The sequence below is a fragment of the Drosophila nasuta genome, chromosome 3, assembly GCF_023558535.2.
Source record: "Drosophila nasuta strain 15112-1781.00 chromosome 3, ASM2355853v1, whole genome shotgun sequence".
NCBI classification, from domain to species: domain Eukaryota; kingdom Metazoa; phylum Arthropoda; class Insecta; order Diptera; family Drosophilidae; genus Drosophila; species Drosophila nasuta.
Window position 1 is genome coordinate 40,089,083 of NC_083457.1, and position 15,966 is coordinate 40,105,048.

Below are 15,966 nucleotides of genomic sequence, written 5' to 3' on the forward strand. Positions count from 1 at the left end.
CTCTCTCACTCTCTCTCGACCCGACTATAAAATGCTTATGAAAAGCGCTTAAATTAACTAACCCTTGGGGGACACGGGGAGAAGGGGCTGAGGACAGGGCAAAAGCAAACACCGTAAACACCTTTAAAAGCCACAGGGCGATGTCTGCAGGCTGCCTGATAGTTGGCCACTGCGAAATTTCCATAGCAAGCTCATGGCTCAGGGGAAGGACGAAGGATCTGCAAGAGTTTGGAGCTGCAGGTTAAAACTGAAGCTGTGGCTGTAGCCTGAAACTGTTGTCGGAGGGGGCCTTGCAAAATGTGTAGTTTATTTGCAATTTTTTAGCCAAAGAGCTTTGCATTTTTGTTATTTTTCTCCATCTCTCTCTCTCTCTGTCTCGCTCTTTTACATTCTCTTCTTCGGTGTGCATGTGAAATTTTTGTTATCGCAGTGTTTGCAGCAGCAGCTGCAGCAGTTGCAATAAAATCAGTGGCAAAGGTTGCAGCAGCTGAGGTCAGTTTTTGGGGTCCAATTCTATATGTGTGTGTGCGTGCGTGTGTCCGTCTGTGTGTGTGTGTGTGTGTGTGGCAGTTAAATGTAAAGCATTTGCACTAAAAACTTGCACAGTGAAAATTTGAAATTTGCCATTTGTTTTGTTGGTTTTGGCTTTGCCTTTAGTTTTGCTCTCATTTCTCGCATTTGGCAGAAAACATTTCTCTCTCTGATTTGCATTTAAAAGGTGTGGCAAACTATCAGAGGGCTTATGTGCGGGGTCATCAGCTTGAATATTTCTGTTTGCCCTCTCTCCACCTCTTCAATGTATCAGTTTGCAAATGAGCCTGACTATGCTATATACTATACTTGTTTTATAGTTTCACAGCGGGGAATTAAAACTTTGCTGTTAAGCAAGTAACGCACCCAAAAGTTAAGCTCTTAAGTATATACAAAATATTTATACAGCGCCGCCTCACGCATAAATTGACGAACTGAGTTGCCGAAAAGGATCTATAAGATTTTATGTTAATCAAATAAATATTTCATAGACGAAATTGTAAACAACATTGAAGCAGATTATTTGCAATAAATGCAGCTTTGCGATAAATAGAAAAGTGATTTTCGTTTCTAGCAATTTTAAAGCTAAATCCTTGCCGCACTTTCAATAAAGTACTACAACTTTCCATAGCAGACTTTTGAAGAGCTCCCACAAGCGAGTCGAAAAGTTGATGGAAAAGTTGATTTTGTAAACAGTTTTGATACACATAAATATCAAATTCCTAACAACTACAAGCCGAGTTGTTCCCTTTTGGCAATGTATATTTACATATTTTATTGCTAGAGCATTCATATTTCGTTTTTCTCCCATTTGCGATTTGCGATGTGCAAAAGCCTTAAAAGCAAAATGAGAATGAGAATAAAACAGAATGCAAACAATGCAGTGCAACATTTAAAACATAAAATGAAATGCAAATAAAATGTGCCGTCGACAAGAGAAAAATAATCATAAAAAAACCAGAAGAGAGAGAGAGAGTGGAAGGTGGAGGGGAAAAAATTCTCTCGTAGTGGCAACATGAAATTGGCTGGTTGCTCGGGTCATAAATTTCTATATAGACAATCTCGCGCTGTTGTTTGCGCTATTCCCTGACTATTGTGCTGTACTTTCCATTCTTTCTTTTTTTGTTGTTGCGATTGTCGCTATTCTACGCAACATGCAACAACTATTAATCATATTGAATGTGGTCGTTGGGTGGGGAGGGGAGGGGGAACTGTGCCTGACTGTGTCATCCTGGCTAATCAATCTTTACCGTGTGCCCATCGTCTCTCTCTCGCTCTCCAATGACAACGACATCGACACAACTCACGACAAAGGCAATCTCTACCATCGACCATCTTTCTCTTCTATCTTTGGGGCACGAGAAAGAAAAATGGCCGTTAAAGTCATTAACGCCTCGCTGGCCACCTGGCCCGGTAGCTCAACTGCTGCTGCTTCTGCTGCTGTTGCTGTTGTTGATCCGGATCCGGGACACGGATACGGCCAGCTAACATCTAAGCCGCCATTTGCCGTGGGGCAGTTTTTGCCATTTTGCTATTTTGTTTATGGCCGGCAAAACGTAAATCTCTCTTCTTGCAAGCGCTGCTCAATGAGGCGGCAGGCAAAAGCCAAAAGGGGATTAGTTGTAATCAATAACTTGGCCAAGTATACGATGAGTATGTATGTGGAGACGGGGCTGAGTCAGAACGAGAGAGAGAGAGCTCAGTCAGGCATTTGCTGGCTGTTGTTTTGCCTGTCGAAACTTTTGCAAAAGCTTATTGCCCAGACCTCTCCCTCCCCTCCCCATCCACTTCTCCTGTGCATTATCGGTAGCCAAGTTATTATTATTATAATTTTCTTCTTTCGAAATGCGGATTAATTGAAAAGTTTGCCATTAGGAATTCGCGCTTGGTTAAGTTCGCTGCCCCTTTTGTTTTCTCCACTGCTGAAACAAATGAAAGTGCTTTTCTCTCAGCTTTCCCTGCTTTCCCTCCTCTCTCACCTAGGCAATTGGTAGGTGTTTCAACTACTATTTGATCGTTACACATTTTGACAGCTTCATTCGCAGTTATGATGAAAATTACTTAAAAGCATTTTGCACACAGCGCTGATTTGATTGATGGGCGTTTATGTGCTTTGGCACTGAGTGCTGTAGAAGAGGGAACGTTGAGGAGGGAAGAAGAGGGAGAGGAGAGACTGACTATAGAATGGCGTCGTCATTATATTCGCATTATCGACTGTCGTGGGCGCGGGCGCAATGAGGCATCGCAAATGCCAGTTGACGTGCTGGCGGTTTGAAGAGCTGACAAAAAGTTGCGCCAATTTGTGTCAATTATCAGGAGGCTGCCCCTCCCTCCCACTTCCTCTCCCTCCACCACTCTTTGTCTCACACCTGGAACACACTTTGCTGGTCGTTGAGAGAAGTTTTTCGAAATCCGTTGAGAGATTGCAAAATGTGGGGCAGTATTAAATGACATAACGATGACTTCCACTTACTACAGGTGTGAACACAGCTGGATTTGCACTCCAAAAACGTGAAAAGCTGAAAGTTGCGTCCCTTTTTCTACTCCGTAATTTGAGCTGCAGATGTGTGTGAAACAAACGAAAGTTTGCGCTGTGTTGCAAATATATAATAAATGTTCGATTTTTTATTAGTATTTGATAAGACATCTTAAATCTTTTCGCTAAAAACAAATCCTAAAGAAATTTCAGAGTTTAGTGCTTCATTTATTCGAGCAGAATCTTAATCGAACTAATAAATTTGAGCGAAATATTTGGTGCATGAAATTGCGATCCTTGAACAATATTTTATTATGGAAGTTGGGAGAGTTTATAATAATTATTTCCAAAAGGAAGCTATAGCTTCTCTGAACTGCTTCAAAAGCTGCTCGCAGTCTTTGCCCTCAATCAACTTGTTGAAGCTCCAAAAAAAAAAAAATGCTTTCTAAACGTTATACGATAAACGCAGCTTAACACCATTCCACGAACTGAAATCTAAAGTGAATCTTAAAACTGCTTCCATTGTTTTGTGTGTGTGTGTGTTTTTTTTATAACTCGAACAACTTTTTTACACGCTGAGTAGAGGAAAACTTTGCTTATCCCTCATAGTACTTATTAAAGATTTACGATAGAAGAAGCCCGCATGCTTTGAGAGCGTATACGCTTTATTCCCTGATTCTTTTTATTTTACTTCGGTCGTGTTTTTTTTTTGCATATCGTTAATGAAATCCCCTCTTTTGCGATGGCTGAAGGATCTAGTCGCTCATTAAAATCGAAGAGCGAAAAGCGACGAGCGCGTTGAACAAATCGATTTTCGTTTAGTATCGTAATCAAGAACACAACACACAAAAATTGTTTTTTGTTCTCGTGCTAAAAAATTTGTTTTGTGCGCTATAACAAGTCTGGGGCAACGAGTTTCCCGCCGCTGCCAAACATGGCTGAATGGAGAACTTAAAGAGCACTCGAACAGCACTCAGCCGCAAACACACAGACACACACACACACCCGTACACACACACTCACAGTCATACTCAATCTGCATGTGAGTAAGCCGCTGTTTAAGTGGAGTTTGCTTTGGCTGCAGGTACTACATAGAGAAGCTATAGGCAGCAGCAGCAGCAGTGGCAAAAATTGGGTAAAATGATGAGAGGAGGTGCCAAAGGGGTGCAGGAGGAGGGGGCATCGATGTGTCGGGCCATCGTCTGCGCTTTGCAGTACTTGTCAAGATTGAATTTGCTGCGGATATACATACAAAATATATATATGTATATTCCTTTGCTTTTCTTCTTTTTTTTGGCTAGAGTTTTTTACTCTTTGAGTTGTGTGTGTGTGTGTGTGTTTTTTTTGGCGTTTTTATTGATCAAACAAAACGTTGCAAGTGGCAGTCAGTGAAGGTGTCATTGCTCAGCAGCATTTACCTAGGGAGCAGATTAGAGAGAGGGGTGAAGAGAGTGAAAGGGGGAACATGACACGCGCAGTGCGCATAGATTGCATGATTGGTTTCGTTTCGGCAACTGTCGCTCTGATTTCTTTTTATTATTATTATTATTATTTCGCAAGTTTGGCACAGACAGAAATGCTTATAAAAAAAAGGTACGATTGTTATTTCGGTGCGATTTGATTTGCAATTTTTGCGCTTCGAGCACTTACCGGACCAAACTGTTCAAAGTAGCTTTTGACATCCTCCAGCGTGGTGGGCGCCGAGAGGCCGCCCACAAAGATTTTCTTCGTTCTCGTCACCATCTAGAAAGAAGAGCAGAAAAAGAGAGAGAGAGAGTTGCGAATTAATATAAAATATATTTTGGGAAGTAAAGTAAAGTATCAACAAATGAACGCTCTGCTTAATTTAGCTGTAGCTTGGCATTTAAAAATACATTTATGTTAAGTCGCTGAGCGGGAACGCCAAAGAGGAGAGACAGTGAAGGGGGGAACACACAAAAGTTATGGCTCGCCAGACTGCAAGGAGCCATAAGAGTCGCGCTGAGCTGGGTTTTCTGTAACTTACAGCAGTTCCAACTTTCGCCATGCGTCGACCATTTTGTGCACTTTATGTAGTGGCCGCATGTGTGTGTGTATTGTATACGAGTGTGTGCGAGTATGTGTGCAGCTGGCATATTTAAGCTGACAGTTTCAAGTGCCAACTTTACGCAGTTAGCGCAACACAGCAGCAGCAACAGCAACAGCAGCAGCACCGAAAATGATGGCGAGGCAAAGACGCCAGAAGGACAAACACACACACACACACAACCAACTATAGCACATGTGTGTGCTCACTCTCTCTATGTGTGAGTGTGTGCGTATTGCAACGCCAGCCTTTTTAGCCCGCAGGCAAGCGTAAACTGTTAACGTTAAGTGACGGCAGTTAAGCGACAGTGGGCCACAAAAAAATTGCGCACGTTCGCTACAAAACTGCTGAAAAGCACAACTGGTTCCGCAAAAGAGTTAACTAGTTAGCTCAAAAGTTGAGTTTGTGGAACTAGCTACTTTAAAAATTACAACAGCATTAGGTATATTTTGGTTAAAAGTCAAATAAACGAATAAATAATTTAATTTTAATACTATTAATCTCCCATTATAATACAAATTAATAAATAGTTATTATTATTGTTTTAAGTTTACCAAATGAATTAAAAATTTAATGATAATAATATTAATCTTACATTATAAAACAAAGTAAAATAAATATAAGCTCATTAAAAATGTAATTTAAATTTGAAATATTGCAATTCTTCTTAAACGTATTATAATTATTATCTTCATATAATTTTGTTATTCCAAATTCAGTATACTTTCAGTTTAATTATAGATTTTGTAAATATAATATTTCAATTTTTAGGTACATTTATTTCACTTAAACCCATTGAAATTTCAATTCAAGAGCACGTCTATTTAATAAACTCCTTAGAAGAATTGTATAATTTGATAATTATCATTTTTAAGCTAATTTTTATAAGCTGTAAGATTCCAGATATTTGATGTTAGACCACTTTTAGAAGCAAGTTTATAAAATGCTTCCATTGATATTTGTTGCAGTTGACATCCATCGAAATGTGATCAATGCGTTTGTTGCAAAACTCGTTTCTATCTCGCATTGATACAGTTCGATTTCTGTTTTAATTTCCGCTGCGATTAATCAAATTCTGATGACCACTCAATGGCATATTTCAATCAATCATTTGCAGCTTGATTTAGACATAGTTCAATCAGTCACTTCTAGTTGAGTTCATTTTTCGTAACTGGTTCGATTTCAGCGTGCTTTGACACTACTTTGACAGCTCAACTGGTTCCCACTACTCTAATTTTTTTCCCCTTCTCTTGACATTAATTCAATATGACATTGTATGAGAAGCGAGAGTTGGAGTTGCAATTGGTTTAGCTGAAACGTTTATCAACAGAACTAACTGGGTTCGTTAAGCAATTTTTTAGTGTAGCAATTCTTTTTTTTTGTGATATTTAAACCGTTTAGCCGCATTGCTGTGGTACGCAATGCTCTTCGCTTCAGTCGCTTCTCCCCTCTCGACACTCCATCACTCGCAGGCTGTCTGTTTTGGCCCATGGTCCTTCAGAGTTTTGGGTTGGGCTGCTGCAGGGGCCGGATGAAGCTGATGACGCTGATTGCACTGAAGCTTGCAAGCTGCAATTTATGAGCATGGCACACTACACAGACACAGACAACTGTGTGAAACGAGGGATGGATGCGAAGAAGGGATGAAGTAGCAGCAGCAGCAGAAGAAGAAGAAGATGTGGGATACGTCCGTTAAGGAAGCTAACGATATGTAACAGCGGTGCTGATGTTTCTGCTGTGCCGGCAGTAAAATTCATACAATGTCGTAAAATTAAAACACTTGTGCTGTCGCTTACACACACACATACACTCACGCACAACAAAAAGTACAACTACAACAAAGTTAGTCATGCAGCTTTTGGCAAAGCAAATCGCTTTGGCCCGTGTCCTGACTGCGAGCGACTCTCCCCCAACTTAACTCGACTCGAGAGTCGCCTCTCGTCTTCTCCATGTGTGTGTGTTTTGTGCACTGCACTTTACACAGGTTGGGCAAACACACACACACACTGAGCACAGAGGTCTTGCACTGCGTCGGAGTCGGAGACTGCTTCTCAAACTAGGTCTGGGTCTGGGTCTCTCTAGTTCTATGTGTGTTTGCGTCTCGCTGCGGGCGTGCTACTAACAATTTGCAAAAAAAAAAAATTGCAGGAGTAGAAAAAGCCGTCAAGAAAGTGGTAACAACATGACGTCCAACAAACATATCCAAACAACTAAGAAAGTTACAGTCGAGTGGGCTTGACTAGGAGATACCCGCTACCTATTTTTAATGCGAGCAAAATAGTGCGGAATTCATTTTAAATGGACCATATTAATATAGCACAAAAATGCTGAAATATACCAAAAGCTACATTTGGTAAATACCGCTAAAATACTAATATATACTAATGGCTATATTAGGTATGTTGATATAGTGCTGCATTTGAAATATACCAGATTGTCAGCCAAGGCAATAAAATCTGTAGTAAGTATGCGTTTTTTCCCATTCAAAACTTTTCTAATATAACTTCTACAATTTTTGTATGATCGCAACCAATACAGAAAGCATAAATACTGCAGTTATTATTGTAGGTTAAAAAACCGGATCGAACTTCAAAACTACGCTTGTGATTCGTTTTTTGTCGGAAGTGGGGCGAGGCTAAAATTTAAAAGAAAAACAAAAAAACAAAACAAGTCTTGCCGATAAAAATCATCTCTATCTCTGATAGTCTCTGAGATCTAGGTGTTCCTATAGATAGACATTCAGACAGATGGACAAACGTACATGGCCATATCGTCTCGGCTGTTGGCGCTGATCATGAATATATATACTTGATGAGGTCGTAGATGCCTCTTTCTGCCATTTACATACATTTCTTGCCCACACAAAGTTATAATACCCTTCAAGCCTATAGGCAACGGGTATAAAAAAGTATCTAAGATTGCAGTGTGGTTAAAAAGCAATCTGAAAATATATATAAAGTTGGCATTTGGCAGCGTTTGGCTGCCGCTAATCACTGCCAATGAGGCAGCTACTTAAACTAATAAACTGGACTACGCTTCGCAATGTCATCATCAACAGCAAGAGCTGTGACAGCGGGAGACTCGGTGAAACACGCCCAGTGCTGATAGCGAGGCATGAATCAAAAACAAAACACACCCAAGGAAGTCGAGCCACAAATAACAAGCAAAGCTTCTCCCTCCATCCCCGAAAAAAAAAAACAATCCTAATACTCCTATTCCAATTCCAATTCCATGATCTGACCTTAGCAAATGGCACCACACACGCATACTAACGAAGTGACACGGCATTTTAACGGGGCCAACACCACCACCGCCTGGGACCACAGCACTGCACAGATTAGGAATGTCAATATTAGCCACAAGAGGAGAAAGAGAGATAGAAAGAGCGACTATGACTACGATTATAAGACTGGGTTGGCCTCGACCCTTCTTTGTGTAGCAAGAACAACACATTTTTGACAAATGACGTCAGGATTGGAGGAGGAGTCAGCTCTCTTTCGACTTTGGTTGCAGTGTCTAACAAGCAGAGATAGCCAAAAGTTGTTGCCCACATTTGACTACAATTTTTGGCTACATCATGCTAAAACTTGTTTTATTACAAAAAGGTGTTCCTCACACACACACACATACGAGATAACGATAGCTCGACACAAGCTGCTCCTTTCACTGCTACGATAAAGCTATACTCGATTGACAGCCTTAAATGCTTCGAGTTGTTAATTGAAATACAATTCTCTAGAGAGTCATTTACAGGTTGATGTTGCTGATGTTGCTAAATCGATTTTGCAGCTATTTAACAGCTATAAAGTACGAGTGGCAAAATTCAAATCAATTGCAGTCCAATTTTCTGACTTTGATTTTTGAACGAATGCAAAGGTTGATCGGTTAAGTTGCTTTACAGTCTCGCAGACAATTCACAGTTGTAAAACAGAAAGGAAAAATTGATTTTGGTAAAAGAAGAATTACAAATCTGCAAACGTTACAATAGGCACTGGAATATTTTTACTGATTTTACAATGGAAAAAGGGCAAGTGAATATTCTCTACTTATTTATGTGCTACAATTTTATTTTAATCTGCAATTGAATATTTCAGAAATGCAACCTAAAAGGACACAATTTTATTTTTTATTTAGGAGAGAATCGAATGTTTCTGCTGATTTCACAATTTGTTTGTCAACAGGTCAACTGAATATTCTCTTCAATTTTATTTTAATTTCATGTTGAGTTTCAGGTGGGATGTAAAATAAAAATCAAAAAACTGATTTTAGTATAAGCATAAATAAACATGAATTACAATTCGCTTTATATTTAGGAAATAATTTGTGTTGATTTCACAATTTGTTTGTCAAAAGGCCAACCGATGATTCTCTCTTGTTTTATTCTAATTTTAAATGGAATATTTCAAAGGTGTAAAACAGAAAGATGAACAAATTTCGGAGCATAAATAAACAAACTTTTCAATTTATTTTCTATTTAATAGATAATTGAATACTTCTGATGATTTCACAATTTAGTTTTCAAAGGAACTATAACAAAGTGACTTCTTACTTATAACATTTAATTGCTAGGATTTCTAAGAATTGAATAAAAAATTGTTTGTAAATTGATTCTTAGACTTAACAATAAAGTATTCTGTTTTAACTTATACCAAGAAATGATTTACAAATTACTATTAAATCAATTATTACGAAGCATACAAATTAGAAGATTTATGTTCAACGTTTTCAATTTAATCAGACACGAATGTTTTGTGGATATAAATAAAAATAGTATTATTGCAATAACTGTTCATGTGTGAATTTGCCAACAATTTAAGAGGCAAAACATAACTAAATAGCTAAATTTAAATGCACCATTTAGCACATTTTTTCCACAAGAAATTTTGAATGAAAATCAAATTCATTCTCTAATGTTAATTGAAGTCGTTTTATATTTATTTATTTGCTTGATCAGATTTGCTATCATTTTTTTTTTTAATTTAAATAACTTTCTAGAATTTATTGCAGTCTTTTTATTTTTACTTATTCGCTCGATTAAATTGGTTATCAAATTCGGTTATTTGAAATTTATCAACGTGAAAGCATGTCAATCCATGGTATGCAGCTTTAAATTAGCAATCAAATCAAATGGGTTTACAGTGCTTTATAAAATTTTACATCCTTTCCCCACACTTCGTCCATATATTATGGAACTTTATTGCTTGACGTTAAGATGCCTTTGTGTAGGAGTTTGTGTGTGCGTAATGTTTAGCTCGAAAAATACTCAAATATAGTTGATACCATTTTTGGCACTCTTAAGCTCATTTTAACGGCCCTTCAGGTGGAGTGCAGGGACGAAGAAGAGAGACAACAAGCGAGGAAATGGCCATCAACGCTGGCAATCAAGCGACGGCATTGCCATCATCTCCGACGTGGGTTGTGTGTGTGTGTATGTGTGTGTAGTGAAAGGGTAAAATCAATTTAACACTTTCAACTAAATTATTCATTTTGCATAATAATTTTCAAATCTGTCAAAATTCACACACACACACAAAGATATACACACACACACGTACACATTGTGAGCAGGCTTTTATTTGATACATTCAGCGGTTGTCGGCGTCTGCACTTTCACACGCTTAGCAGAAGGAGGCTGATGTTCTGCTTGGCTCTGTTCTGGCAAAAAGCACTCAAATAATTCCCAGGCGTAAGCTAAACCAGCGCAAAAGTTGCCACGCTGCGCGCAACACAACAATAGCAAAAGTGGAGGCAGGATAGGAGAGAGGGAAAGTGGAGGGAAAGGTCGGTTATATGCTAAAGTGGAACTGAGACTAAAAAGTAAAACCCTTTAACCGAGCGTAGGCAACGACGCCACGCGAAGCGTCACAAATTCTGTTAAGCGAAAATTTCATCAACGTCGACGACGACGACGACGAGAGAATTTTCATTCGCCATTCAGCGACGTGCACACTACACCCCTTTCCCCCTCTCCCCCTTGCCACGTTTGTTGTACCCCATTCATCCAGAGCCTCAGTCGTCCGGCCGCGTCCTTTTTGGCGTTGTCAAAATGAAAGGAAAATGTCTCATAAATCCTTTTAATATTAAATGAGCTCTGCCCCCAACTCCCCGCACTCCGCCCCGCACTTTAACCCACCCTTTGCAGCCGCACAATTCGCGCCACGCACACACTTAAAATTATGTGGCTAATGGGAGCAACTTGGGTGGAAATTGCGCGAACCTGTCGAGAATGCCATTGCCATTGCCATTGCCAAGCGAGTCAACTTTTGCCAGCCATTTTGACTCGCTACACATGTTCCTCCCCACCCCTTTCTCCTCACTTTTCACCTTCGCCCCCCTCTCTTGTTTGAATTTGTATATCTGATTGTGGCCAGGGACTTGGTTGGCCTGGTTTTTGTGTGCAATGCCAATTGTCATTAAATGTAATTTTTAAACCTGTTAGCGTGCATGTGTGTGCCATAAAAAAGGGTAGGCTAGTCACCCTCCCCCCTCTACCTCCTTCCCCTTCACCCCTAAGCATGTCCCTATGTCCCTTTTTATTTTTTATAGGTATGTGCGTTCTGTGCCCGAAAAACATTTGCTTTTTATTGTCAAATTAGTCGGCAAAAGGCGGGTTTATTAAACTTGTTTTTTGCCCCGACAAAACTCTTCATGTTCCTATTATGTTATATTATATGTGTTAGCTCTCTATATGTGTGTGAGTGTGCGCCCAAAATTTTGAAAGCGACACAAGGCATTTACACAACCAACTCCATTACGCCTTCAAACGTCCCTCAACGGCTGCCAATGCCTCCCAGCTTCCTCTCTTACGACGGCTGTCAAGCAACGACAACAATTTGTAACATTTGCCGCACTTCCCGCAAGCATTTTTGCATGTTGTAGAAAGCGGGGAGGGGGGAAAGGGAGTGAGTTTGCTCGTCTAACCCACTCAAAAAGCTTCAACATCATTCAAAGTGACAAATTATCCATGCAAATTTTACAAAATGGCTGCCGGGGCTCGTGGGAAAAAGTGTTGCATACTTATGAGCGCGAGGCGCCATTTGAAATATGAGAATTGAATGGCAAGGAAAACTTTGACAAAACACACACACAAGCACTCACACATGCACATAAAGAGAGAAGAAGGTAGTGTAATGCAGAACAATGCCGAAAGGCCTACGGAAAACACATACACACATAGTTTTCACCAGCTTCAGCTTTAGCTGTCTGTCTGTTTCTCTGACTCTGTGTGTGTGTGTGTTTATCATGTCGTTGTTGCTGTTGTTGTTGTCTGTGCATATTCGATCTGCTCCATCAATGCCATTGTGCTTTTGTCTTGCTTTCAATTAAAATGACCACGCAGCGAGACAGCCAGGGAGCATTTGTCTTGAGCTCACACACCGCATCCGCATCCTGACTACGTATGATGTATGTGTGTGTATCTGGGTGTGTGTGTGTGTTATCCCTACGAGTTGCTTGACCGAAAATTTGTGCAATTTCCGTTACTAATACTTTTTGGTCAATTTCCTTCAAACACACACACACACTAACACACATAGAGAGAGATGAAGAGAGACAGAGGGCCACACGCTGTTGATTTATTGCCCTGGCAAATATTTTGCGCCTTAATTTCGTTGATATTTATGCGGCAATGTGTCCTTGCAGAGCCAATAAACACGTTTGTGCCACTGACAAGGGATAATGGGCTTCCTTTTGCCATAGTTGCTGTCGGTCTTTCTCTGTGTGTGTGTTTGTGTGTGTTTGGAGCAAAATCAGCATTTGAATATGCCCGAGGGACTAAAAGCGCCCCGCATCAAAAGGAATGCAAATCGTGTGTCCTGTCTGACCGTTTGCTCTGCTCTGCTCTGCTTTTTGCTCGGACCGTCGTAGCTTGTAAATCAAATGAAATATATTACAAGCGCCGCATAAATACATTTGAAGATTGATGTGAGCCAAAGTGCTGCAGAAAGAAAGAGTTGAATTCAAAGAGAGAGAGAGAGAGAGGGGGGAAAATAAAGTGGCAGCTGGTGAGCGCTGCTTTTGCTGGCATTTTAATGAGCTGCAACATAAACTAACAAAACGAAAATGTGCGCAGCTCATTCACAAATTGAGTGACACACACAAAGGCACACACACACATTCATATATGTAAGCTGGACTACAACTGCTGAGAGAGTAAAAGGAGTAGGAGGAGGAGAAGAAACATCTCCTTATTTATGCATAACAATAATGAATATTATACAACAAGCCCGAAATGTAATTCTGTGTAATTAATTATTAATTTATGCGCATACATTTAACTCACACGCATTGTCGTCGACAGCAGCAGCAACATGTAAGTAAGATGTATGCGTGTGTGTGTGTGTGTGGCATGAGTGTATGTATGTATGTGTGTGTGGCATTGGCATCCTGGCACAATGGCGGCTGGCGGATGCGGAAACTGTTTTGCTGCCGTTGATGCTGCCAAGCCAGTCATGCTTGTTGTTGCTTTTCGTTGTTGTTGTTACTCGTTGTTGTTGTTATTGCAGCAGCGACTAACGACCAGCAAAGTCTGTTGCTGTTGCTGCTGGTCGCATGTCGACATTGTTGTTGTCGTTCTAATGTTAAGTTGAATTGTCATTAAAATTGTCGTCCATAATTTCGACATTAAATACACACACACACACACAGACACAGAGACATACACATACTTATGCACATGTGTGGCAGCTGGAAGCTGGAAGAGCACCAGAGTATGTAAATTGTGTGTGCTGGCTGCTGCTCCTCAACGTATGCAACACTTTTGCGACTACAGCATAAATGCTGCCAAGAGTGTGTCTGGCTGTATGTGAATGTGTATGTGTGTGTGTGTGGCGCGTGGTTAAAAAGTGCCAACGCAGCATGTTTTCAACATTGTTTAAATTTATATGGCAGACACACACACACAGGACACAGCAAGCAAGCGAAGGACCGAGGACAAAGCGACAGCAACAACTTGTGCTTAAAGTTTTAAATTTACATAACTGAGTGCACAAGCGTCGCCCCCAGAAGAGGAAGACAACAGCGATAAAGAACAGAGTATAGAGAGAGGAGTTGAAGTTGAAGACGGAGTCGGAGTCGCAGTTGAAGTTGATGTCGAGTTGAGTCGAGTCGAGAGTCTAGAGTCGAGGCAAGGCATTTACACTTACGGCAATTACTATGCTCATAAACTTCAGGAGCCGTCCCCAATCATCATTAGGCAGTGGCCATTACGTAATTATCGCAATCACAGAGCCAGAGTCAAAGCCCAACAACAACAACAAGAACAACAACAAATATAAGAGAGGTGGGCATATAATTGAAATTTGTGGCGCAAGACAATCAGAGAAGAGAAAAACAATTTGGAGTCAATTTCGATAAAGTTTTAGTGTGTTGAACGAGCGACGAACTCGACTTTCATTTAACGCTAATCACTTGCAGTAACGAAACAAAGCAAAACACAAAATCGAAATGAAATGTGGAGCGATTTCGAACCGCACCGCATCGCACCGCAACGAACTGAAATGTAATGTAATTCCTGACTCGGCCAAATAATTTGTCTTCTTATCCGCCACAAAACTCGCTTTAGTTTTGTAGTTGGGTTCGTAGCCAGGTTTTGTGGGGGAGATTTTTGTTTTTGGCCAAGGTCAAATGGCAGCTGAGGCGGGTTTAGGTGACGGTTTTGCTTAATTAGAACATTCATTAATCAAATCAAACCATTTGCCACCCCGTGTGGCAAGCAGCACAAGCGGCAGCAATAGAAGCAAAGACTCAACTCGAGTCGAGTCGAGTCGAGAGTCGGCAAAAAAGGCGGCCAGGAAACTTTTGGCGAATGGCTGGCAAACACGCACAAAGATATAACAACATTCGTTAGCTGAATGAGAAAATGAGGAAGAATGTGGCCAAAAAAAGCAGGAGTAGAGAATGAGAATGAGAAAACGTGGAGCATGAGAATAACCAAATAAATTCAGTCACATAGAAAAACGACAGACGGCATAACAAAGCGGCAGAGATTGGAGATGGAGACGGAGACGGAGAAGGACGAAGAAGAAGAAGGACAGAAAGACGAACACAAACGCAAACGTAACGCAGAAGCGAAAGCAAACGAAAACGCGAGGCAAAAAGCGACCATTAAAACACATTTGTGTATCTATTTTTAGGGTAAAAACCAACCAAACAAAACACAAACTCAAACAGCGGGCGGTACCAGAAATGCTAAAAATCCCCCAACTCCAACTCTGACTCCAACCTTCTCCATCTCCCCCCGCCCCATGACAGCGTAACCCAAAACCATCAACAGCAACAACAACAACAACAAAGAAATAGCCACAAACAAAACAACAACAAGAACAACAAGAGCAGAGAGCAAAAGAAAATGTTGTAGAGAAAAAGAACTTAAAACTACTTTAATTTATGGCGCACGCATTTCTGTGTTTAGTTCGCTCTTTTTCTCGTCCTGGGTTGATCCTGAGTTTTGTTCTTGTCTTGGGCGCCGCCAAAGCAATCAGTCAACAACATGAGCAGGAGCAGCGTTTTTCTTTCTCACCCTGTCCTTCCTCCTTTTTCCATCTCTTTGGCCATCCAATTCAATTCAACTCTGCTCACAATTCTGTATACTTCACTCGCTTGCTAATAACTTACAGACACGACAACTCAGACTCTGACTAAGACGCACAAAAAAAGAACTGCTTAGAACGCTCGCTAAAATTTAAACAGTCCTTGGCTGCTTTAGCATGTGTCAAAGAGCTAACTAATATAGTTGTTTAACAGCGAATGGATGTACAAAGTTATTAAATTTATCGATGTTGTATTTAGACATTTGTTTTAGCTTTTCATTAGATATTGATCTGATCTAAATGAGTTTAACAAATGCATTTTTCAATAACATATAGAATTATATCAGAAATGAGAATATAGCAAA

General features: G+C 40.3%; 1 protein-coding gene across 8 annotated transcripts in view; it reads right to left on the reverse strand.

Annotated features, from left to right (window-relative positions):
- LOC132793845 (RNA-binding protein Musashi homolog Rbp6) overlaps window positions 1–15,966 on the reverse strand; it is a 226,160-nt gene that overhangs the window by 70,070 nt on the left and 140,124 nt on the right. For all 8 annotated transcript variants that reach the window (XR_009633154.1, XR_009633153.1, XM_060803955.1 and 5 more), the window contains one exon: window positions 4,658–4,750. Coding sequence is in view for 6 of the 8 variants with exons in the window: in XM_060803955.1 (XP_060659938.1) it covers window positions 4,658–4,750 (93 nt within the window). In the remaining 2 variants the exon portion in view is untranslated. The remainder of the gene's footprint in view (window positions 1–4,657; window positions 4,751–15,966) is intronic.